This window comes from Maudiozyma barnettii (assembly GCF_903064755.1).
Source record: "Maudiozyma barnettii strain CLIB 1767 genome assembly, contig: KABA2_07, whole genome shotgun sequence".
NCBI lineage: Eukaryota > Fungi > Ascomycota > Saccharomycetes > Saccharomycetales > Saccharomycetaceae > Maudiozyma > Maudiozyma barnettii.
The window spans coordinates 132,285-157,783 of NW_024545244.1; the positions used below are offsets into that span (position 1 = coordinate 132,285).

At 36.0% G+C, this 25,499-nt stretch overlaps 9 protein-coding genes and 1 non-coding gene across 10 annotated transcripts; 6 read left to right on the top strand and 4 right to left on the bottom strand.

Annotated features, from left to right (window-relative positions):
- Positions 1-385: 385 nt before the first annotated feature.
- RSM24 (mitochondrial 37S ribosomal protein mS35) lies at positions 386-1,384 on the top strand (the record flags this gene model as incomplete). Its single annotated transcript, XM_041551564.1, has 1 exon — positions 386-1,384. The coding sequence occupies one exon, from the start codon at positions 386-388 to the stop codon at positions 1,382-1,384; it is 999 nt and encodes a 332-aa protein (XP_041407498.1).
- Positions 1,385-1,898: 514 nt separating this feature from the next.
- On the bottom strand, positions 1,899-2,612 carry HMO1 (Hmo1p; the record flags this gene model as incomplete). The annotated part of the gene is made up of 1 exon (XM_041551565.1): positions 1,899-2,612. The coding sequence occupies one exon, from the start codon at positions 2,610-2,612 to the stop codon at positions 1,899-1,901; it is 714 nt and encodes a 237-aa protein (XP_041407499.1).
- Positions 2,613-3,421: 809 nt separating this feature from the next.
- ARG82 (inositol polyphosphate multikinase) lies at positions 3,422-4,456 on the top strand (the record flags this gene model as incomplete). Its single annotated transcript, XM_041551566.1, has 1 exon — positions 3,422-4,456. One exon carries the CDS (start codon positions 3,422-3,424, stop codon positions 4,454-4,456), a length of 1,035 nt encoding a protein of 344 aa, XP_041407500.1.
- A 184-nt stretch (positions 4,457-4,640) lies between these two features.
- Positions 4,641-6,656, bottom strand: SUP35 (translation termination factor GTPase eRF3; the record flags this gene model as incomplete). The annotated part of the gene is made up of 1 exon (XM_041551567.1): positions 4,641-6,656. One exon carries the CDS (start codon positions 6,654-6,656, stop codon positions 4,641-4,643), a length of 2,016 nt encoding a protein of 671 aa, XP_041407501.1.
- A 411-nt stretch (positions 6,657-7,067) lies between these two features.
- Positions 7,068-8,294, bottom strand: HSP42 (heat shock protein HSP42; the record flags this gene model as incomplete). The annotated part of the gene is made up of 1 exon (XM_041551568.1): positions 7,068-8,294. One exon carries the CDS (start codon positions 8,292-8,294, stop codon positions 7,068-7,070), a length of 1,227 nt encoding a protein of 408 aa, XP_041407502.1.
- A 2,079-nt stretch (positions 8,295-10,373) lies between these two features.
- KABA2_07S01562 lies at positions 10,374-10,445 on the top strand. The gene has a single exon. It is a non-coding gene; the product is annotated as a tRNA-Gln (tRNA).
- Positions 10,446-11,114: 669 nt separating this feature from the next.
- On the top strand, positions 11,115-16,856 carry SEC7 (Arf family guanine nucleotide exchange factor SEC7; the record flags this gene model as incomplete). Its single annotated transcript, XM_041551569.1, has 1 exon — positions 11,115-16,856. The coding sequence occupies one exon, from the start codon at positions 11,115-11,117 to the stop codon at positions 16,854-16,856; it is 5,742 nt and encodes a 1,913-aa protein (XP_041407503.1).
- Positions 16,857-18,207: 1,351 nt separating this feature from the next.
- Positions 18,208-20,250, top strand: ACS2 (acetate--CoA ligase ACS2; the record flags this gene model as incomplete). Its single annotated transcript, XM_041551570.1, has 1 exon — positions 18,208-20,250. One exon carries the CDS (start codon positions 18,208-18,210, stop codon positions 20,248-20,250), a length of 2,043 nt encoding a protein of 680 aa, XP_041407504.1.
- A 752-nt stretch (positions 20,251-21,002) lies between these two features.
- On the top strand, positions 21,003-22,970 carry KABA2_07S01628 (AEC family transporter; the record flags this gene model as incomplete). Its single annotated transcript, XM_041551571.1, has 1 exon — positions 21,003-22,970. The coding sequence occupies one exon, from the start codon at positions 21,003-21,005 to the stop codon at positions 22,968-22,970; it is 1,968 nt and encodes a 655-aa protein (XP_041407505.1).
- Positions 22,971-23,472: 502 nt separating this feature from the next.
- Positions 23,473-24,282, bottom strand: STM1 (Stm1p; the record flags this gene model as incomplete). The annotated part of the gene is made up of 1 exon (XM_041551572.1): positions 23,473-24,282. One exon carries the CDS (start codon positions 24,280-24,282, stop codon positions 23,473-23,475), a length of 810 nt encoding a protein of 269 aa, XP_041407506.1.
- Between the last annotated feature and the right edge of the window lie 1,217 nt (positions 24,283-25,499).

The window sequence follows — 25,499 nt, forward strand, 5'->3', positions numbered from 1 at the left end:
TCTAATTATTCCATCAAAGCGGTCTTATTGTTATTATTGAAGAAGTGGGATTTATTGACATGTTTTTTTCGTCGATTCTGATTATTTCTCGCGAATATATGTCGTGTACGGTGATATCATGATGTACGACTACAAATTGGTGGATATCGCTGGAAAAAGTCGAAATTGAAGGAATGAAGCTGAATTGGTTCAAATAATAAGGGAAACTAAATGGTATTTTACTAGCCATAAAATAAATTAGTTTTATAAATTTAGTAAGATTTTGATATACAAGGAACTTATATTTGACTACCAGGTTGTTAGGTGTATCAGTATCATTACCGAAGAGTGTTTAACAAACTGTAACTTTTTGATATTCTGATTGCAAAACTGGGTTTAAGGAAATATGTTATCATTAAAATGCACTAACAGTATCGGCTTACGGGCAGTCATGAGGTTAAATTTGTCGAGGACATCAATTAGATTTGCGACCACAGAGACAAGTATTAATAAGGATATTAAATCTACTGAAACGAAGAAAAACATTGAAACAAAGCCTGTCCAATCTGCTCAATCAACGGAGTTATATATGAATCCAGGTAAATGGAGAGGATTAGAACCTACAAAAATCATAAACTTATTTTGGGAAAGAAAGACGAAATTGGGTACAGATTACAAGCGTTGTCCTGAGGAGTTGGATGCTTTGTTAAGTACTGCGGATTTTAGTGGTATGACTAAGAATGAAATTAAAAAGATATATGAAGATACAACAAATGCAATGGGTACTAGTATGGTAAGTAAGAATTTCTTAAGAGAAGGTTTAAGACCATTCCAATTTGATGAATTACCATCACCAGCCCAAGATGTGGTAGATGAGCATCGTGAGCAACGTTACTATAATAGATTAGCAATATATGATTTACCACTCTTGACTCAATATCGTCAGAAATACACAAACCCATCAATAAAGACTCACCCGATCACTTATCGTTATACTTCGTATGTTGGTGAAGAACATCCTAACGGAGCCAAAGTTGTACTGTCAGTAAAGACTAAAGATCTACCATTGAATGACAAACAAATACATAAATTGCATTTGTTAGCACGTACACGTTATGATCATGAAACGGATATTTTTAAGATGTCGAGTGATAAGTTTCCTGAGGCCGCACAAAATTCACGTTATTTGCATGATATCTTTCAAAGACTAATGAAGGAAGCTAAGGATACGACAGATGATTTTAGTGACATTCCATTAGATACAAGACATGTTGCATCTAAGAATCTTCGTAAAAGAAGAAATGATTATGTATTCCCAGAGGAATGGAAACGTCCAGAAGATGCGCCTGTTGAAACGACTGATGTTTTAAATAACGTTTTGAAGACTTCTCCAACAAAGGAATAAATTATATTCAAACTTAAATAAATAAATATTAAACAACCTGTATATATAAACGTAAATATTGGAAAGCATTAAAAGACGTTACTAAAATATTATTATCAATAATGTGATTTTAAATAGCTTAGAGATACTGTAATATGGAGTTATTTAATAAAATTTAACAAAATTGTCATTGAATATACCTAGATATATAATTAGTAATGTTACATACGAAGTTTGCCCAACAATAGAAATGACAACATTTAAACTCTAAACAAAAATAGACATAGAGAGAGTCAGAGAAAAAACGTTAGTCTGGCAAATTAGAAATACAACTGACAATGGTGACAATCAAAGAAAACGATGATAATAATAATAGATAAAATATGGTTCAGCGTAATAGGAGTCATAAAAATATAATAAAATAAGATAAAAAAACAGATAAGAATATTCAAAGGGCCTTTAGGTTAATGTTGTTGAACTCTTAACTCTATACATATATATTTTTTTCTTCGTATTTTTCTTTTTTTATTCCATTTTAAGCAGCCTTGTCCTTCTTCTTATCCTTCTTCTTCTTCTTCTTCTTTTTTTCAGAACTGTCATCATCGTGTGGTCTCTTATTTTCATGTTGTATTAAACCAAATGGGATTGGGACAGGGGCATGTTTTGGACCAGCGGTGGCAGGTGGTAAAGTACCGTTCTTCTTGGCTTCTAGGTATTCTTGTTTAGCCTTTTGGTAATGTTCCAATTCAACATTGTAAGCTTTCTTCCAAGTATCCTTTTCAGCATCACTCAAATCCTTCCATTTCTTGGAAATCTCTTGAGTAATCTCAGTAGAGGATAGAGGAGCAAGACCAGCTCTTTGTCTAGCATCACGAAGTTCTTGACGAACGTAAGCAGAGTAAGCAAAGAAAACAGTCAATGGTTTCTTTGGAGCATTTGGGTCACGTTCAACTTTCTTCTTAGCAGGAGCCTTAACAGGAGTAGCAGCAGAGACATCTTTCTCATCTTCACCTGGATTAACCAATTCAGAACTGATTCCGTTTAAAGAATTAGTAGCAGATGTTAGGTTCTGTAGAGCCTCAGTAAGAGTAGTAAAAGCTTCTAACTTTTCATCTTCATCTTCACCGATGTTGTTATAGAAATCAACAATAGAAGATGCAGTTTGATTAGAGGCCTTAGATAACTCAAATAGTGAAGCCACTAGAGAGTTCTTAGCAGCTTTTAATTTAATAGCAGCGTCAGTAGTCATTTAGCAAAAAAAGGATATAAACAAATACTGCACTATGTAGCGTTCGTGTATTTACTTTGGGTTGATTGTTTAGCAACTTCGTATTACCTAACAAGAGTCATAAGTTACGTCACAAGAGAAAGTGAAAAGAGATCTAAGCTAAACTGTCCCGAAACAAAGGAAAGACCCTTCCATTCTACCCTCAGGCTATGGCCTTCAACTAACCATTACACAGGTGGGCTTGAGCCTGGAGGTAACCTGTTTATTTCACTACTATTTGTACCAAAAGTCTCAAAAGTTAGAAGGAGATTACTCTCACCGACCAGCCTGTCTTTCCCTGTAAGGTCCTCAATTGTTTGCGCTTTCCCTTCCTCTCGTTTCGCCGACCGGAAAGGAAAAAAAAATGTTTTTTTTTCAGCTGGCGGGTGTGGGCCGCTTCTGTGCGCTGTTTTCTTGGTATTTCGTTGTGGGAAACAAAATCGCTTCTCTGTTTGGGGTTAATGAGAAGATAATTGTAATTCCTTGGTTGTGATTGGAGGGCCATACTATGTTTTCCGAGGGTAATTACCTGGCTTTTGTAAGCTCGTTGAAAATGACTGTAATTTCCTCTTTAGGAATACCAACAGGCTGAGATGCGATGAGGTGAAAAATATTGACATTTTTTTTTTAGAGGTTTACTTATTGAACTCACTGAACAGTGCCTATTCAGCGCCAATATTTTTGTTCGAAGTGGATAATATACGCATTTATATGAACTAATTTCTGGTAAACATTAGTTCGATTAAGAAGGTTCTACTAAATTTACTAGATTATTTGTGTTTTTTTAGGCGATGTCAGGGTATAAGGAACTTGAGCATAAAGCCGCAGGTCACGATGGAACTTTGACAGATGAAGACGGATTATTAATATTCAAACCATTGAATGAGCAAGAGCTGCAATTTTATAAAGATGTACAACAACAGTCAGTCGCCAACCAGGACAAAGAAGAAGATGGAGATGTTCCTTTAGAATCGTGGATTCCAGTCTTTTTAGGGGTATTAGATGAAGGACATAACGTACCGAAAAATTTGACAAACGATGTGCATATTGTAGATAGTGGTGAAAGTTTGATAAATTTGACCCCGGATAGAGAAAATGGAGGTGAATCAAATATTGCAGAAAAGAGATTTTTAGTTCTTCAAAATTTAACTGCTGGTTTTAAGAAACCAAATATTATTGATATAAAACTAGGTAAAATATTATATGATGATAATGCTACCGAAGAAAAAAGACAGCGTCTTTCAGAAGTAAGTCAAACCACAACTTCGGGTTCCCTTGGTTTCAGGATATGTGGAATGAGAATTCAAGAAAATAAAAAGACTTCAAGTATTGAGAAGGACCATCACACCTTCCAATCTGATGGAGAATATATATTCATAAACAAAATGTTTGGTAGAACTAGAACTCCGGATGATGTCATCGATGCATTTGGAACATATTTTGCAAACTCTTTACTTAGTGAAAAGAGGTGCTCCACTTTGAAGCAATTATTCTTTCAAAGATTGCAATTATTTTATAATACAATTCTGAATTCTGAAGTACGCATGATATCGAGTAGTCTCCTCTTCATCTACGAGGGTGATCCATCGCGATGGGATTCTCAGAATGATGAAGATGCTCTTATAAGTGATGATTTTATTGATTATGAGGATGATGAAGATTCGGATAGCGATGAACTACCCTCAAAGACTCCTTTAAGTTTAATGGCGTTAATCGATTTTGCACATTCTAAAGTTACTAAAGGAGCTGGATATGATGAAAATGTCATAGAGGGAGTAGAAAGCTTGTTGAATGTTTTCTCGAAACTAAATGAACAATCTATATAGTAATTCAATAATAAATGCTTGACGAGTGGGTGTTGTATATAAACAGATAGAAAAATAAGTTTTTTTTTCCTTATTATAGATCTTTACACAATAATATACAGAAAATAAAATAATGCCATTTTTTATAATCTTGTTTCAAGTTTCATTTTACTTGAACAAACGTTTACTTGTATTTTTTTCCTTTTTAATCAAGTAATTTAACAATCTTACCAATAGCGATAGTAGTACCTTGATCTCTCAATGTGAATCTACCTAGTTGTGGGTAATCGTCATATGTTTCAACACAAACCGGAGCTTCTGTTTCCAAGACAGCAATGATCTTCATACCCTTCTTGGCAAAAGCAGGTGGCTTCTTGGATTTACGGTTGGTACCCTTCTCTAATTTATGTAATAATCTTGTGATTTGAACTTCTTCGATAGCAGTATGGACATGCATCACACATGAGAAACCTGCAGACATGATAGATTTCAATTCAACAATAGCTAATTGAGCAACAAATCTAGTGACAGATTTGATAGGGTTCTTTGGAGAGGTCATTACGAAACCTGGTTGAATATCTTCTTCTTCGACACCCTTAACTCTAAGTTTGACTTGTTCACCACAGACAGCCATATCAACTTCCTTTTCGGTTTCGTTGTAAATATTTTGGATTTCAATTGCAATCTTGTTTGGCATCAATAACGTAGATTGACCCTTCTTTATGTGACCAGATTCGATTTTACCTTCGACAACGGTACCCATATCCTTCATCTTAGAGGAAATTGGAAGCATGAATGGAGCATTGATGTGACGATCGACGTGAGTCATGCCATCAAGATAGTTTAAAAGAGTTGGACCCTTGTACCATGGGCATACCTTTGGATCGACTGGCTCCTTTAGACCAGCACCAGTGTAACCAGAGACAGGCATAAAAATGATATCATCCTTACCGTAACCAATGGCCTTTAAGTAGTTCGACAAGTTCTTAACACATTGGTTGTAACGTTCTTCAGACCAGTCCACAGTTGGGTCATCCATCTTGTTAACAACAACAATCATTTTGCTAACACCTTGAGTCTTAGCCAATAGAGAATGTTCACGAGTTTGACCACCCTTTTCGAAACCGGTTTCATATTCACCCTTTCTGGCTGAAATGACAAGGATACCAACATCGGCTTGAGAAGCACCACCAATCATTTCTGAGACATACATCTTGTGACCTGGAGCATCTAAAATGGTATAACGTCTTTTTTCAGTTTCGAAATAAGCTCTACCGACTTCGATAGTCTTACCATCGTTTCTTTCTTCTTTGTTTGTATCCATAACCCAGGATAAGTACCAACCTTGTCTACCAGCGTCCTTGGCTTCTCTTTCGTACTTTTCGACAGTTCTCTTATCAACGGAACCAGTCAAGTATAGTAAGTTACCACCCATAGTGGACTTACCTGCATCGACGTGGCCCATAAAGATAATGGACATGTGGTCCTTACCACCGAACATATCATTTACGACTTCAGCATCGACTTCGTCTTCTTGTTCTTTAATTAGAGCATCGACACCTTCATCCTTCTTTGGAGCTGGAGTTTCATCGGAGATCTTCAGAGTCTTAACATCAGGTAGTGATTCCTCAGTCTTGGTAGTTTCGTCAGCGGCGGCCTTTGATTCCTCAGTACTCTTGACAGGTTCCTCCTTCTTTGGTTCTTCCTTCTTTGGAGCATTACCTAGCTTGATACCAGAGCTAGAAACTAGCTTCAATGTCTTCTTGACCTTTGGTGCTGCAGTCTTTGTTTGTTGCTTTTGGTAGTCATCTAGAGACATACCTTGAGATTGTTGACCATTATTAGCTTGGTAACTTTGTTGAGGCTGGAATTGTTGTTGGTAACCACCTTGGTTGTAGTTTTGGCTGTAGTTCTTCTTGTACCCACCTTGATTGTAATTTTGTTGGCCACCTTGTTGATTATATTGTTGGTATCCATCTTGTTGTGGTTGATATTGTTGTTGGTTATATTGTTGGTATCCACCTTGTTGTGGTTGATATTGCTGTTGGTTGTATTGTTGGTAACCACCTTGTTGAGGTTGGTATTGTTGTTGGCTGTACTGCTGGTAACCTTGTTGAGGTTGGTATTGTTGTTGATACCCACCTTGTTGTTGGTTGTACTGTTGGTACCCACCTTGTTGGTTCTGGTTCTGGTCCTGGTTGTAGTTACCTTCGTTAGACATGTTTCCGTGAGTTTTTTAGTACTAAATGGGATAAATTTTCACAATTAGAGAATAAGATAATTAGTAATAGTCATGTATAAGACTGAATCCTTTAATTAAAATATATACATATATGTATGCTATATGTAATGTGATGAGAAAATGAAAAATTTTCGTTCATTGATATGTTATTTTTACTAAATTTTTCACTTTTATGCGCTGCGTGAAAAACGACCGCGTAGTTAACATTTTGGAATGACGTTAAATATTTTAACAGTAATTAGTTAATAGTTTGAAGGAATACAAAGAGATCATCATTTTTTTATATTGATTTTTGCTATGTGACTTTTGAGTTCTCATCTATAAATACATTTATATATATAATATTGAATAATATTGTCATTAAGTTTAAAGAGGGGAAATTTATTTAGATTAGATATCAGTGATAGGGTTTGGGTTTTGTTCAAATTCAAGTTCTGCATCTGGAATATCCTCAATAGTGATTCTCTTCTTTGGCTGTGGCTTCTCGGTGCTGGCTAATTTTGGAACTTTAATTTGTAACAGGCCGTTAGAATAAGTGGCCTTAATTTCTTCATCTTGGATACGTGGTAACACTGGGAACTTCACAGTTCTTTCAAATGCACCATATTTGATTTCAGTAATCTTCAAGTATTGTTCATCTATTCCCAATCTATCGATTACTTTACCCTTGACCAGCAATTCATGAGATGATGGATGGTAATCAATCTTGAAAGATTTGGAGTTAGCACCTGGTAGAGCTAGGACCACGACGTAGGCGTTATCCAAGTTGTAAACATTAACTTCAGGAGAGAAAGGTAAGTCTAGTCTTGTCTCTGGCTTGGAGATTTGTAGCGGATCAGGTATTGGTGTTGGTGCAGACAAATGAGCAAACGATCTAGTTGGTTTCTCTAAGGTGCTAGTCTTAGTAGCAGGTGGAGGAGATTTCCTTTCTGGCTCAGGTTGAGATATTGTTTCCTCTGCCTTTGAATCGGTATCAGCAGTAGCCGCAATAGCTTCATCGTCTTCTTCTTCATATTTCTTTCCATTTTCACCTTCATCTGCATCATTGTATCCTTTCTCAGTTTCAGCTTGACTGGCACCACCCATCAATGCATTTAAGATGTCAGTCAATGATGGCTGTTCTTGTTCGAAACCTCTATTATATTTCCCAGATTCATCATGGTAGTAAGAAGGATATTGCTGTTGATCTTCTTCTTGCTTCACGTTATCCTGTTCTTCAGCTTCATTTTCTTCATCTTCATCATTCATGTCTTCATCTGGATAGTCATATTGAGGACTATAGTAATAACCTTGTTGAGGCATTCTAGAGAAACCATAGTTTGGAAGACCAAAAGAAGGTTGGAATGGGTCAGTACCTGGGAATCCAAATGAAGGAGGACCATGACGGTGATGAGGGTATCCGCGAGAAGGATGGCCGTGTGGACCATGACCATGTGCACCAAACGGATGTGGATGTGGATGACCATGTCCGTGACCATGTCTACCTAATGGATTAGGTGGAGGTGGAGGACCACGAGGAGGTTCCTGTTGTTGTTGTTGTTCGTTTCTAGCGCCGTTCTGGCTAGCTAAGGCGTTTAAAACGTCATATAATGACAAAGAAGGCTGGTAGAAACTCATGAGGTTAGGTAATTAGAATAATAGTAATGATAAATAAACAAAATTGATGAAAGTTAAAGTTATATCTCTCTCGATCGATTTGGTTCTGACGTAATATGACACTACTTAAAAATTAAAGGAAATGTAAAAATATTAATTGATATGAAACCTCTTGTTTTAAAGAAGTACATATTTGCGAAAATGATTCTATCGATTTATAAATGTTGTCCTTATTTATATCAAGAAAGTTAATCTAGTTTTACCACCCTTATTGCTTAACGTAAAATATGTCTCCTTCTTCTCATGGGCCCCCACCCCTTAAAATATTACTTTTGCCGGGCTTTCTGTCTACTATTATTATTAATATTACTAAAGCGGAACCTGGTTGTGTGTGTCTGAATGCGTTTACAGGTGAGAGAGATAATACACCGCGCCACTGAGGCTCTCTCTGCCCGCCTTCTCTTTAGCTCCTTGCGGTGATGACCATAGAGACAAAGTGAAATTTCTTCGTATTTTTATGTTCTATGAGTTTCTATGCATAGGGCAGGTGGTTGGTCGTGGGTGGCTTACTATAAATGAGACAGAGAAGGCATAAGAGATTCTTTCGAGAACCTTCTAGAGGGTCGGTGATACTACATCTGGCAAAGAATGGTGGTATACCACCATGTTCTGTCTCAGGTGGGCAATTAATTGTGGAGTTGAGAAGGCGTGATGAGTTTCCACAGCGGTGGTTGATCAAGAACACAATATGATAATGAGCAACATTTTGGTGGGGCTCTCATTGTAAGACTAACTTGTGAATAACTTGGGGTCGTCTTGTTATAGTTAATTTGTGTGTGTGTGTCTTTTAGTAGTAGATTCTTGAAAGTTTTGTGTTGTTGTTTTTTGTCACTATTGTTTTTTTGTTTATGTTTAGTAGATGGAGCATAAGTCTTTAGTTTGACAGCAAATAGAAAAATTTTATATATTTTGAGAAAGTTTTATCATTTTAAACGCAACAACAACAGGAAGACTACTTGATCCTAGTACGGCCATTGTCATTCTTATAATCAGTTATTTACTAGAAGTTGTTTCCATCTTGATATTAAGAAAATGCTTGTACCCACTACCAAGGAGTTAAGTGTATCGTAACTTGTTATTGAAAAGTGTTAAACAATATTGATAAAACAGAACAAAAACGTAGTAAAGAGTTTTAATTCATCTTTTCTTATTGGATAAAACTGTAGTACTTATACTTTCTGAGCTATAAAGAAAAGAACCAACATTAATTATTCTAAATCCTAATTATCTATGGAGGAATAGCATGAGCCTATTAAAGAACAAAATGTTAAACAGAGTTGCAGTTGTTAAACTGCTCATCTTTTGTGCATAGTAACGTTGGACAATGTTGATGAGAAAATTGAATATTAGATATCTTCTATTTAACTGAACAAATTTTTTTATATTATAAAATCAACTTATAGTCCTCCGATTTTTTTACATATTATATAAAAATATATAAGGTAAATTATGGAAACAATTATTTTCATAAATGAGATATTGTTTCATTTATATGTGTTGAATTTATCATTGCCATGATTATAGAATCACTCGACAGTGGCGTAAGTAATCTATTAATAAGTTGTTGCAGGATTAATATATTATCAAATCATTCAGGGATTAACCTATTGTCAGAGCATAACCTTGGTCATTATCATTCTTATAATATATTTTCGACAAATGTAGCTCCAATAAACCCAATGTAGGGGGAACAAATACTACATTCTGCTGTATATATCATCTGTTATTATATATATGGTAGTGCAACACACTCTAAATTCTACTTATATTAGCTAACTTCTCCTTCAGATAGAATAAGCTAATGTTAGCCTTTTTAGTGCTGCCGCTACATTTCAACACTTACGTTTACAGCCGCCACATTTTAACAAATTTCTAATAATTAAAATAATGAATTAAAACCTGAATATTCATTTTGAATAATATGAAATCTTTTAGAGTTACATATTTTCCAAGCAAATTCATTTATACACAACGTCACGCTTAAAATGTGAACTTTTAAATACCGAAAGTATATAAATATTTGACGAAATTTTCGAAAATGGTTGTATAGTGTAGTGGTTATCACTGTCGGTTTTGATCCGACCAACCCCGGTTCGAATCCGGGTACGACCTTCTTTTTCGACCATTAATATTTTCCATAATTTTCTTTTTTGAGCCACTGGATGTCAATTCAGGAACATTCAACCTCTCTGACCATACTATGGCCCATCGAGGCAACATCGACGTAATCCAAAGCTAGAATGGATCTCTCCATTGACAAACTTTGAAATAATTGCTGAAAGTATATGGATGTTACAACCACTATTAGCACTGCTATTACTATTGAATTATTCATGATTTGTCGTTTTTTTCTTCTTAATACCGCGCTTTGTATAGGCCCTGCGTGAGTTGTAAATGTTCCGAAAGCGATTAGGAGACGAAGCCAAACCAAAAAAACCAGTATAGAAAAGCAGTTTTGTTGTTTTGTTGGTAGCGAGAGCTGGATACAGTGAATTTTACTGAATTTTAAGCCTCTATCGTGTCAAAATATTAAGTTAAAGAATTGATTTGATTGTAAAGAGATAGCTTAGTTGACTTATTATTCATCAAATTTTAAATAAGATTATTATATTTTTTGTAATAATTGAAATATATTTCTCCTTTTTTTAATTATCGCACTCTGTCCTCTCTCAGTTACCTGATTTCCCCCTTTTAAGTAAAGATTATATAGACAAGACATCGATAGATAAACCTGTTGGGTATATATATACATATACAGAAAGAGAGAGAGAAAAATCAAAGATGTCAGAACAAACTAATCCTGAGGAGAATGACCTACAAGAAAGTGTGTCATCTGTGAATCTCAATTCTGATGATGCTTCCTCGTTTGCTGCACCACAGGCTCCCAATGACACTGAAGAAGAAGAAGAAGTTCATGTAAATGACGATAATCTCGAGGAGGAAAACGAAAACGTACAACAACAAGAGAATACAATTGAGCATGAAGAGGAGCAACAACCAAAACTAGAAGAACCAATAGTTTCACACGATGATGAAAATAATAAAAATGAGGTGAACTCAATTTCAAATAATGAAGGACAGGAAGTCCCTGAAGTCCATCAAAAAGTAGAAGAAGCTATTGACCAACATGACACTGAAACAATCGATCATACCCAACTTACATCTAATCATGTTAGAAATATTTCAACTACATCTACAACAATAGCTTCTAATGCAAAATCAACTTTATTACTTGTTAAGACTACTTTAGAAGAACTTGTGGAAGAAAAAGAAGTAAAAAAGATTCCTGGTACTCATAAAATCATCCAAAGGACAATAACTAAGATTGAAGATACATTAAAGGAATCCAATGGCTCATCAATAGAAGTTAATTCCATCCTATTGTTTGAAGCTCTTAGAGCTGCTTCAAGAACAAAATCGTCTCGTATCACAAGTAAAGCTTTAGATACTTTATCAAAATTATTCTCTTTCAGAGCCATAGATGAAGCGATATTGGTTAATCCTCCTGACTCAATGGCTTCCAATGATCAAGAAACTACAAATGATAACAGTGGGATTACACCTCCACCAAAACAAAGGTTGATCGATGCAGCAATCGATACTATTGCCGATTGTTTCGAAGGTGAAGGTACAGATGAAAGAGTGGAATTACAAATTATAAGATCCTTATCCGGTTGTATATTAGTAGAGGATGCAAATTCATTATGTCATGGTGCCTCTTTATTAAAAGCTATCAGAACCATCTACAACATATTTGTCTTTTCATTAAATCCAACCAATCAAGGTATTGCTCAGACTACATTAACACAAATAATTAGCGCTGTTTATGATAAAATCGAAGTTAAAAAGATTCAACCATATCAAGTTTCGATAAATGAGTCGAAAAAGAGTTTACCTACATCTGAAGTGACAGGGAACGATCCAATAACGTTACAGAATATGGAAAACCTTAATGATGAAGAAGAACGAAGAATGGATGCACAACAGTACGATGATGCCACTGATGATGAACAATTGGACAAAGACGCCTCAGAGAGAGAGTTAGCCATCAAGGATGCATTCTTGGTATTCAGAGCGATGTCTAAAATATGTGCTAAACCTCTAGAGAGTGAACTTGATATGAGATCACATGCTGTTAGATCAAAATTACTCTCTTTGCACATAATATACTCCATTATAAAGGACCATATAGATATCTTTTTGTCCCCAGATATAATCTTGCCTGGTAAAGAATCTGTTTCTTTGATGAATGCTGTTAGGCAATATCTATGTTTATCATTATCCCGTAATGCTGCCTCTCCAATACCGCCTGTATTTGAGATTACTCTAGAAATTATGTGGTTAATTGTTGCTAATTTAAGAGCAGACATGGTGAAGGAAATCCCAGTATTTTTAACTGAAATTTATTTCCCAATTACGGAATTGAAGACAGCTACATCACAACAAAAGAGATACTTTTTGACCGTCATTCAAAGGATTTGTAATGACCCAAGGACGCTAATTGAATTTTATTTAAATTACGACTGTAATCCAGGTATGCCTAATATTATGGAAATCATGGTCGATTATTTAACCAAATTGGCTCTAACAAGAGTTGAAATTACTCCTTCTCAAAGGTCATACTACGAAGAACAATTATCGAAGCCATTATCAACCTTTAATTTTAACGAATTACCTTTATTGACAACATCAACGCTTCCTTCAAATATCGATCCTAACCAAGGTGCTTTGTTATTCCCTATTGATTTTGCCCTTAAGATGACATCTTTAAACTGTATCATTTCAATCTTAAGATCTTTAGGTTCGTGGGCTCACAAGGCCTTAAATCCAAATTCTAACATCGTTAACCCAGCTAAAGGCAGCAACCAATTGGGACAATCTGTGGATGGAACAAATACAAATACTTCGCTAACGTTAGGAGACGAAAATTCTGCCAGTGAAAGTAATGTCAACATTAACGTATCACAAGATGTCGATGATCCTACACAATTCGAGAATTTAAAACAACGAAAGACTCAATTATCGGACTCTGTTGCAATTTTTAATAACAAGCCAAAGAAGGCCATCCCGGGCTTAATTTCCAGAGGATTTATAATTGATGATTCTCCAAGCTCCATTGCTAAATGGCTCTTAGAGACTGATGGTCTTGACTTGGCAGTTGTTGGTGATTATTTAGGCGAAGGTAACGAGAAGAACATCGCGGTAATGCACGCATTTGTTGAACAGTTCGATTTCAAAGGGCTCTCTATTGTTGATGCCCTTCGTGATTTCCTACAGGCGTTCAGACTTCCAGGTGAAGGTCAAAAGATTGATAGATTCATGTTAAAGTTTGCTGAAAGGTATGTGGAGCAAAATCCGGGTGTTTTCTCTAAAGCTGATACCGCATATGTGCTGTCATACTCATTAATAATGTTAAACACAGATTTACATTCCTCTCAGATCAAAAGTAAAATGACTCTTGAAGAATTTTTAGACAATAATAAAGGCATTGATAATGATCATGATTTACCCGAAGAATTTTTAGTTGGCTTGTTTAAAGAAATAGAAGGTAACGAAATTAAGTTGCTATCCGAACAACATCAAGCAATGCTATCTGAGGATAACACTGCTACTATTGGTACCATACCAGCACAAGCTGCCTTTAACTTCTTCAGTTCAAGGGATTTGGCAAGAGAATCATATTTGCAGGTCTCCAAAGAAATATCATCTAAGACGGAGCTTGTCTTTAAGAATTTAAGTAAATCTAAAGGTAAACAAGATACCGAAGTTTATTACGCTGCTTCCCATTTCGAACACGTGAAATCAATTTTTGAAACTTTATGGATGTCGTTCTTGGCAGCCTTGACACCTCCGTTCAAAGATTATGATGACATCGAAACTACAAACAAATGTTTAGATGGTCTAAAAATATCTATTAAAATTTCATCTATTTTTGTACTTGATGACGCTAGAAAATCATTTATCGGTGCTTTAGTACAATTCTGTAATTTACAAAATGTACAAGAAATCAAAGTGAAGAATGTCAATGCTATGATTGATCTTCTAGAGATTGCATTGGCTGAAGGTAACTATTTAAAAGATTCCTGGAAGGATGTTATCTTAGTCGTATCTCAAATGGAAAGATTACAATTAATTTCCAAGGGTATTGATAGAGACACAGTCCCTGACGTTGCTCAAGCACGTTTTGCCAATCCACGAGCATCATTAGAATCAACTAGATCAGCAAACCAATCAATCTTCGATATTTGGGGTAAGAAAGCAACACCAATGGAATTAGCACAAGAAAAACATCATAACCAGAAACTTTCTAGTGAGATGTCCAAATTTATATCCTCGAGTGATTTAGTGGTTTTAATGGATAACATCTTTACAAAGAGTTCTGAATTATCTGGTAGTGCTATCATAGATTTCATTAAAGCTCTTACTGCGGTGTCATTAGATGAGATTGAATCGTCTCAATATGCTTCTACTCCACGTATGTTTTCGTTACAAAAAATGATAGACGTGTGTTATTACAATATGGATCGTATTAGACTTGAATGGACACCATTATGGGCTGTTATGGGTAATGCATTTAATAAGATTGCCACCAATCCAAATTTGGCAATTGTATTTTTTGCCATTGATTCATTACGTCAACTATCTATGAGATTTCTTGATATTGATGAGCTATCCGGGTTCGAATTTCAATCTGATTTCTTGAAGCCCTTTGAATATGCTGTTCAGAACACTACAAACACTGAAGTACAAGAGATGATTATTGAATGTTTCGGTAATTTCATTTTAACGAAACAACAACATATCAAGTCAGGTTGGAAACCTATCCTTGAATCATTACAGTACACTGCAGCCTCCAAGGATGAAAAAATTGTATTAAAAACATTAAGACTTGTAGGTGATGACATCGTTGACAAGAATTTTGAAAGTGTTTTTGGTCAAGACGGTGCATTTTTCGAATTAGTTGGGATTTTTAAAGAGATTACAAAAAATAAGAAATATCAAAAGGCTGCATTACACGCCTTAGAATCCCTAAAAAGAATCACTGAACAAATTGCCAAGATATGTTTTAGTCACGATGACCTCGATGCAGAGACTCGTGAACACTATGAACAATTATTACGTGGTAAAGATGTATTCCAAGATGTATGGTTCCCAATGCTATATTGTTTCAATGAAACGATTATGACAGCGGATGATTTAGAAGTGCGTTCTCGTGCCTTGAATTATATGTTTGATTCCTTAGTTGCATATGGAGGAGAATTTGATGATGCCTTTTGGGAGAAAATCTGTACAAAGTTGTTATTCCCAATCTTTGGTGTCCTATCAAAACATTGGGAAGTCAATCAATTCAATAGTCATGATGAATTGAGTGTCTGGCTATCTACTACTTTGATCCAAGCACTAAGAAACCTTATTGCTTTATTTACACATTATTTTGAATCTTTAAGTGGATTGTTAGATGGGTTTTTAGATCTATTGGTGTCATGTATTTGTCAAGAGAATGATACAATTGCAAGAATTGGTAGATCATGCTTACAAGAATTAATATTGCAAAATGTTGATAAATTTAACGAAACCAATTGGCAACATATTGGTGAAGTATTTACTAAATTATTCCGTTTAACTACCGCGAATGAATTATTTGATAATGATCCCTTACGTCAAGGTAGACGTTCATCTATAGTGGACAACACTTTACCAGACTCAAATACTACTCCTTCTACTAATAATAATGAGGGTACACAGGAAACTGTCGAGAGAGCCCATGTAGAAGCCGGCAGTGAAGACGTTGGTGGTGAAACAGCCGAGCAAGATCAGGAACACCAAGAGATTCAAAAGACAGAAGTTCAAAAGGTAGAACAGCCAGAAGATGATACACATGATACACGTCGTCGTCGGATCAACATTAAGAATAGTATTGTTGTTAAATGTGTTTTACAATTACTAATGATTGAATTATTGAATGAATTATATGAGGATGAGAATTTTGCACGTTGTATCCCATATACTGAATCCATTAGGCTCACCGAATTATTAGAACAATCGTATGGTTTTGCCAGAGATTTCAATGCTGATTATGGATTACGTACGCGGCTTGTTGAGGCTCGTGTTGTAGATAAGATTCCAAACTTATTAAAACAAGAGACGAGTGCAGCAGCAGTACTAATTGATATCATGTTCAAGTTATACTTCAATGGTAATAACAGTGATAATGATGATGATGATACTAAGAATATTGAGTTATTAGATAGGTTAGTCAGAATCTGTAGTCGGGTGATGAGTGCATATATTGCATTAGACGATAGAACAATGGAACGTAGTATCAATTCCTGGCGTCCTGTTATTGTCGAGATTTTACAAGGTTATTACGAATTGGATGATGATGATTTCCGTCATCATTGTGCGTCTATGTATACGTTAGTCATTGAAATTTTGGATAAGAGCGTACCACAAGATTTACGTTATGCGATCAAGTTATTCTTAGGTCGTGTGGGTACGTTATACCTTGAGGCGAGTAAGTAAAATTGTTGTAGAATCTGGATATAAATTACAGCAACACTAACATATGTATAGTAAATATTAATTACAAAATAAACAATTATGGAGAAACAGACTGGGTGGCTCAAATTGATAGCCAGAGCCAAACCCAAAGCCAAAACTAATACCCGTACCATGTGATGCATAGGGTAACACTCTAATTGCATTTTATTTATTTATTGGTATAATTGTACTATTTCATAGCGAGAGATAGAGAGTTCCGTAATAATTAATCCCATGGGAAAACTAGTTTTGTATTGCAAGAATTCAATCCCAATAAAAACCACATCACATACGCCGGTAACCGCGATAAACGACCCGAAAAGCGAAAAAATACCAAACAAGCTGAGCGGTCCAAAGGCCCAGAGTAAACGGAGCGAATTCAGAGAGAAACAACCAGAAAATTGATGAGGTCATGCACGGATATGAGAGAGAGCGACAAAGAGAGCGATACGCAGTCACACGTTTATTCAGATTTATCCGCACTGTGCACTATAATTTTCACATGCTACGTGATTGTATAATATAGATAAATATATTATATAGATAAATATATAGCATTTGCAGCTTATTTCGCGGTCGTGTCGCGTGATATTTTGCGCGACTGATAGAAAAATTGTGGTTTGATAATCATAAAGAATAATCCCAGCAAAGCAGGGCCTTGAGAGAGTCACAGTTTGCTGTAATTGCAATGATGGCAACGGTCGGCCGGTTGCGCTAATACGCTCTCTGTTCGGGCTTGCTTGATAGATAAATGCGAGTAAGAGACATAGTAGTAATAATAGTAATAGTAGTAGCAGTCGTAGTAGTCGTAGTAGTCGTAGTTACCGAATAGAGGATTACTGGCAATAACTCTTCCTCTCGTATCGCTTCTTCTTGTCGCAGTTGTCTCGAGGCGTTGTTGAATGGAATTTTTCACTTTTGGCTTTCTCTGTCTCGCTACCTTGCACACAGTTAGCTCAGCTCGGGTTGACGGGAACAAGGCAGAAGGAAAGGAAAGGGAAGGGAGAGAAAAAATTATCTATTGACATAAGTGGTACAATGCTCAATGCAATACTCGGGTCAACCAACAGGTTACAGTCTCAGCTACAATACAAAACTTGTACTTCGTTTCAATATATATATATAAAGAAGAAGAACAAGAAAGAGATTGCATGAATTGACTTATTTTAATCATTTCACATTTTACATTTTTTTCATGAAAAGGGGTTTTTACTTTTCACTACTTATTACTTGAATTTTCTGATCTTAACATTATATAAAGGTAGTAAGCAATAAATAATAGTAACCGCTACTATACCTTACTTTGAAATAAAAAACAACAGCGACAACAAATATGACAGGAAGAGATCATTCTACTGTCCATGAGGCACATAACATCTGTGCTAGACAGGCTCCACAACATTTCTATAATTCTCAACCTGGTCCTGCTTATGTTCACGATATGGATACATATAAAAAAATGTACAAGGAATCTATTGAACAACCTGAAGAATTTTTCGGGAAAATGGGTCGCGATTTCTTACATTGGGATAGACCATTCACTAAAGTACAATCCGGTTCCTTAGAGAATGGTGACGTTGCTTGGTTTTTAAATGGTGAATTGAACGCTTCTTACAATTGTGTCGATAGACACGCGTTTGCTAACCCTGATAAACCTGCTCTTATCTATGAAGCTGATGATGAAGCTGAAAATAAAATTATCAGTTTTGGAGAATTGTTGAGAGAAGTCTCCAAAGTCGCAGGTGTACTAAAGAGTTGGGGTGTCAAGAAAGGTGATACTGTTGCAGTATATCTACCAATGATCCCATCTACTGTCATTGCTATGCTTGCAATTGCTAGACTTGGTGCTGTCCATTCCGTGATCTTTGCTGGGTTTTCCTCAGGTTCAATGAAAGACCGTATTGTGGATGCAGGCTGTAAAGTTTTAATCACTTGTGATGAAGGTCGTAGAGGTGGGAAAACTATTCACACTAAGAAGATCGTCGATGAAGGTTTGAACGGAGTCGATTCTGTGTCTCATATCCTTGTCTTCCAAAGAACTGGTACTGAAGGGATCCCAATGAAAGCAGGAAGAGATTTCTGGTGGCATGAAGAAACCTCTAAACAAAGAGGTTATTTACCACCTGTATCATGTAACGCCGAGGATCCATTATTCTTATTATATACTTCTGGTTCTACAGGCTCTCCTAAGGGTGTTGTCCATTCCACTGGTGGGTACTTACTAGGTGCCGCTTTGACCACCAGATACGTCTTTGATATCCATCCAGAGGATATCTTGTTCACCGCAGGTGATGTCGGTTGGATCACTGGTCACACTTATGCATTGTATGGTCCGTTGGCCCTTGGTACAACCTCGATCATCTTCGAGTCCACCCCTGCATACCCAGATTACGGTAGATACTGGAGAATCATCGAACGTCATAAGGCTACTCATTTCTACGTAGCTCCAACTGCTCTAAGATTGATCAAACGTGTCGGGGAAGAAGAGATCAGTAAATACGATATTTCTTCCTTAAGAGTCCTAGGTTCAGTTGGGGAACCAATCTCTCCAGAACTATGGGAATGGTACCACAAGACCATCGGTAATGAGGATTGTGTCATTTGTGACACCATGTGGCAAACCGAATCGGGTTCTCATTTGATTGCCCCATTAGCAGGTGCCGTGCCAACTAAACCTGGTTCCGCTTCGGTACCTTTCTTCGGTGTCAACGCTGCTATCATCGACCCAGTCACAGGTGTCGAACTGGAAGAAAACGACGTCGAGGGTGTCCTAGCTGTGAAGTCTCCATGGCCTTCCATGGCTAGATCCATATGGAACAACCACGCTCACTACATCAACACATACATGAAGCCTTACCCAGGTTACTACTTCACAGGTGATGGTGCCGGTAGAGATCATGACGGTTACTATTGGATCAGAGGTAGAGTTGATGATGTTGTCAACGTTTCTGGTCACAGACTATCAACTGCCGAAATCGAAGCCTCTTTGGGTAACAACGACGCTGTCTCAGAGGCTGCTGTCATTGGTATCACCGATGAACTTACAGGTCAAGCTGTCATTGCGTTTGTCTCCTTGAAGAACCAAACCCAGCCAGCTAACCCATTGGAAGATGAAACCCCAATGAATGAATTACATCGTGAATTGATCCTACAAGTTAGAGGTGAAATCGGTCCATTTGCCTCTCCAAAATGTATTGTCATTGTTAAGGACTTACCAAAAACAAGATCCGGGAAAATAATGAGAAGAGTCCTAAGAAAGATTGCTTCCAATGAAGCTGATCAATTAGGTGATTTATCTACTTTGGCTAATGCTGATATCGTTCCATCTATCATCAATGCCGTTAACATGCAATTCCTAAACAAACAAAAGAAATAAACAGCTAAATGAGAGTATACAATGCATAGACTCCCATAACTAATATCACAGTGTATTTTAACATAAAAACAAAAGGAACTTTCGAACTTCGGTTTTAAAAAATACATTGAAGATTAAAGCAACCACTTATGAAAGGCAAAACAAAACAATAAATAACGACCAACAACAGTCCAATACACAGTTGATATTACTATTCCTTTCTTGTACATATATATCTACACATACATATATACAACTAACTAAACCCTCCAATTCATATTTATAATTTATACAAATTTATTATTATTATTATTATTCTTCTCAAAACTTTCCTTTAAAAGTCATCGATTGTTTCTCATCCGTTTTATTTCCTTCCTCTTCACCCCACCCTCAGCCGTATCGGCCTTACAATGCGGGATCGCACCGTTGTGCTCACGTTTCTCTCAGTTGGTCGGACTCAAAAAGAGTGGGTAATATTACAATACTACAGTATAAATATATTTATTAAATGAGACCGATCTTTAGAGTGCACGACTCTTGGTTGCCCCATTCTTCCTACCTTTACGGCTGCCCCAACACTAAAACCAATGAAACTCTTTTTTTTCGAACTGGCCTTATTATATAAAGGATCATACGGATTTGAATGAACCTTAAACTTTTTTATAGACGACTTAACCAGTTGATGTAATCTGTTCTTGTTTCCCTAAGATTTGAAAGGGTTAGGAAATGCCTTGTTTTGTAGAAATAGTTATACATATAGCATTTTTACCAATATGAGTTTAGATGTTGGTGCCGCGATATATGTATCATTAAAACCAATTTTAAAGATATATGCTATAATGTTCATTGGGTTTCTATTAGCCAGATATAATATTGTTTCAATGGAGGTTGCCAGAGGTATATCGAATATGGTGGTGAATGCTATACTACCATGTTTGACTTTTAATAAGATTGTAAGTAATATTTCATGGAAGGATATAAAAGTCATTGGCGTGATCTTACTCTCTGCAATTTTACTGTTTGTTGTAGGTGGTGCCTGTTCATTCCTAACAAAATTAGTTACCCCTGCGCCAAAGATGTGGTTTTGGGGGTTATTATTTGGAGGAATTTTCCCAAATATATCAGATTTACCCATAGCCTATATGCAAAGTATGGGGAATGGCATGATATTCGATGAAACTCAGGCAAATAAAGGTGTCGCATATTCTTGTATATTTTTATTTGCTCAAAGTTTTCTCATGATGAATTTTGGGATGTGGAGACTAGTTGGGTTCGATTTTAAGGACATACAGGGTGACAGTACAACTGATACTGATGATGACGTCGTTTTAGATAGGGAGATTAATGGACAACTCAATGATTCTGATTTCAAAAGAAAGAATTCTTCAAGAAATTCTCAAGTTGCTTCATCTCCTGCAAATGACAAGAAAGACCCTAAAGTGCCTACGATTCATGTGAGTACGAGGTATACAAATGAAAATTTTAATCGACCTCAACGAAGTGATATAGATACAAACTCAGATGATTTTGAACTGTATAGTATTGACAGTTATGCAGATTCTGAATATGATGATAACGATAATAATTATGTCGAGACGAATTCCCCTTCTCGACTGAATCTAGAAGATCATAGGAAAAATGTTAAATCTACAGAAAACGATACACAATCCAAGGATAGCTCATTTTCGAAATATGGAATGAGTCGAATTACTCCAGTCATATCATCACCAGCAGTTATAAGAACTAATAAAATTCCTTTGTCTACTAATAAGGAACCGGAGTTCAACTTAACAAGAAAATTATCAATTACAAGGGCATTAGAGAAATCCTTGATAAGAACTCAGACTGAAAAATCTGTAGTGAATAGTATGATTGCAGAGTATAGTGCTGTACAAAGAATTAAATCGGGACAATTAAACTTACATCGTCCATTGACATTGACTCAATACATCGGAGAAGAAAATACTTGTTTAGGTTCAATATATAACGAACAATCATTGACATTGCAACAAGATATTGAAAACATGCCGCATAGTATAGTGTCACAGAATAATAATAAGAGTGTCAACAATTTGAGTGACGTTCATGAAAAAGACAAGAAGACTTACACAGTAATGAAAAGATTAAAGTTACGAATTTCAAAATTTATCAGACATTACCATTTAGGATGGTTATCTTATTTTTTGATCAATTGTCTAAGACCTGCCTCTCTGGGAGCTTTACTAGGTATCATATGCGCATTGATTCCTTGGGTCAAAGCTTGTTTTGTTGATACATATGTGCATGTTCACAAGGCTCCAGATAACCTTCCCGTATTGAATTTTATTATGGATTTTACTGCATACATTGGGAATGCCTGTGTCCCACTAGGTTTACTTTTACTGGGGGGTATGTTGGCTCGATTAGAGGTGGAATCAATACCGAAAGGTTTTATGAAAACAGTAATAATGCTTACTGTCTGTAGACTAGTAATCATCCCTATTATTGGGATACTTTGGGCAAACAAATTATATGATATGAATTGGCTTGATAACGACGTTAGTAAATTCATCATGATTTTGACTTGGTCAATGCCTAGTGCCACAGCGCAAGTTTATTTCACCGCATTCTATTCCCCAGTGGAAGGTAAACATGAACAGATGGACTGTTTATCTATATTCATGTTGATACAGTACACGGTACTTTTTATTACTTTGTCATTTGTTGTCACATACACTTTAAAAGTTGATCTTAAAGTGTAAATGATAGAAATACTTCTTATAGATATGATTTAATGAGAATAGATATTATATATATATATATATATATACTTATATTCAATTTATTACTAATTTTTTAATTTTTTCGATCTAATTCTAGCGCAATTAAGTTCTTTCGCTACACTAACTATACATCATTTATTACTGACACTTCTAAAGTAGAATAAAGTAATAATTTGAAACCAAAATGAAATAGCAAAATTCATCACTAAGTACAAGTTCTTAGGACCCCTAATATATATATACATATCTACAGTAACTGGCCCTTATTTTTAATATCTTTTCTTATGATTATATTTTAAAAAAAGGTTAATTATAATATATATATATATTTATATATGTCATGTCATATAAAATTATATTTATAATGATAATAAATATAAGAGAAATGAAAATGAGATGGAGAAAAATAAAAAGTTAGTGAATTTCTACTTCGATTTCTCGTATTTGAAATGGAACACACACTGATTTACAAACAACAGGTTTAAGCTAGAGATGGTAGGTTAGCAGTGTCGATAGAACGGTTCTTTTCGACAGTGTTTTGTTGACTCTTCTTACCACCACGTTTGGCGTTCTTACCGAAGTTCTTGTTGTCCTTTCTGTCACCGGATCTGTTGTCAGATCTGTTGTCGGATCTTCTGCCCTTTGGAACGGCATCGGAGAAAGTAGCATCGAAGTCTAGGAAGTTCTTAGCCTTTTGTTGCTTGGACTTGACAGCCTTGACCTTGGTAGCTGGGACGTAGACTTCTTCTTCCTTGAAGAACAATTCTGCGTTTTCTAGCTTGTTAGTGGCCTTAGCTTCAACGGTCTTGTTCAAAGAACCAGATTGTTGACTTTGTAGGTAAGCTTCTAGAGTCATCTTGTTACTTTCAGCAACCTTTTCTTCGGCATCTTCAGCAAGTTCGGTTTTAGCATCGGCTTCAGCAGCAGCTTCAGTGTCAACTTCATCCTTGTTGTTACCCCAACCTTGGTTAATCTTCTTTTGGGTGTCGGTCTTACCAGATCTGGAGTGACGGTCAGTGGCTCTTCTGGTGTTTGGTCTTCTTTCAGAAGCAGAACCAGAGACGTCTCTAGTTCTGTTCTTTTGTCTACCAGCAGACTTGTCCTTGATGGCACCGTCGTTACCAGTGGCCTTAGCTCTTGGCTTTCTGGCTCTGGATGGGTCAGCAGATGGTGGTGGAACGTCAGCCTTCTTAGAAGAAGTGGTCTTTCTGACTAGTTCCTTTAGAGGTGGAACAACAGTGGCATTTGGGTCCTCAATATCGTTACCTAATAGGTCGAATGGGTTAGACATCTTGTAATATATGTACTTAAGTTGTAAGTGTGTGTGCTTGTGTACTTTATAAAAGAAGAACTACAAAATACAATTATACAATGGATAATCGTAGAAGTTTATTAAGAAAGTAGTAGTTGCAAAATAAAGACTGTTAAGTAAGGAAACTTAAACTAATAGAATATACAAAAGAAGTGAAATTTCGTCAAGAAGGAAAGAAAAATAATACTGAAGTAAAATGGTGAAAAAAAAAGAGAGTGGACGACAACGACCTAAAAATTAATAACCTCATAGAAAGGAGCGAGGAAGGGGGTAAGACATGTTGTGATGAAAAAATTAATTGGTGAAGACTACATAATCAACAATTTTTCAATATGCTGAAAGCTTATAAATTTTCAGTGAACGAAAATTTTTGGGTACGAACTTCAACTCTTTCATGTATAAAACTACTAATAAAAACAGTATGCGTATTCTGTTTTGCTGGACCTCCCTTGGTTAAGCTACAAGTACAATCAGTAATCACGACCAATTCATGGTGGTTACTGTTCAAAGGGAGACAATTATTGGTGAAACAAAAATATATTCAGTTATTGATTAAATTTGGCTGCGACACTTTCTGCGCATATTCTAGTAGTCGATGGTTGAATGGGCAGAAAGGGATAACCAACTGACCTTCATTGGATAACTACAAACACTGGACACAATCGCTAGAAGGAGAGAACAGTAATAGTAAGAGAAGCGGTCAGTCTAAGTTCAGCCTAGAATTTCATGTTTTACCAGGGTGTGGTTGTTCCCCAAGGAGCATCCAAATGAAATTTTTCACCGAAGAAAAACAGAATTTTAGAAAAAGAAGGGATTTTACTGATGCCTTCCTTTTTTTGTGCGTCAGTGAAAATTTGAGAACGGCAGTTGTGACAATATATACACCAAGTCATGTGATCATGAGTATCGCTTTACACGACAATGCTAAATTACATGCAAAAACCACCGCAAAAATTGTGTGGTAGCACGTGCCTAAAAATTAAACACAGTCTAAATAGCATAAGTTGTAGGCATTCTTGTTAGTAGTAAGACTCCGAAAAAGAATGTGAAGAGTATGAAAGAATAAAAATAATGATTATTTTCATTTGTTGAACATCCTCTCGTTATGTTTCAACTTTCTTGAACAGGAGCACGTTTTGTTTCTTCTTGAGTAGGTAATACTTTATACTCTCTTAGCCTCGTGGTTGGTCTAGTGT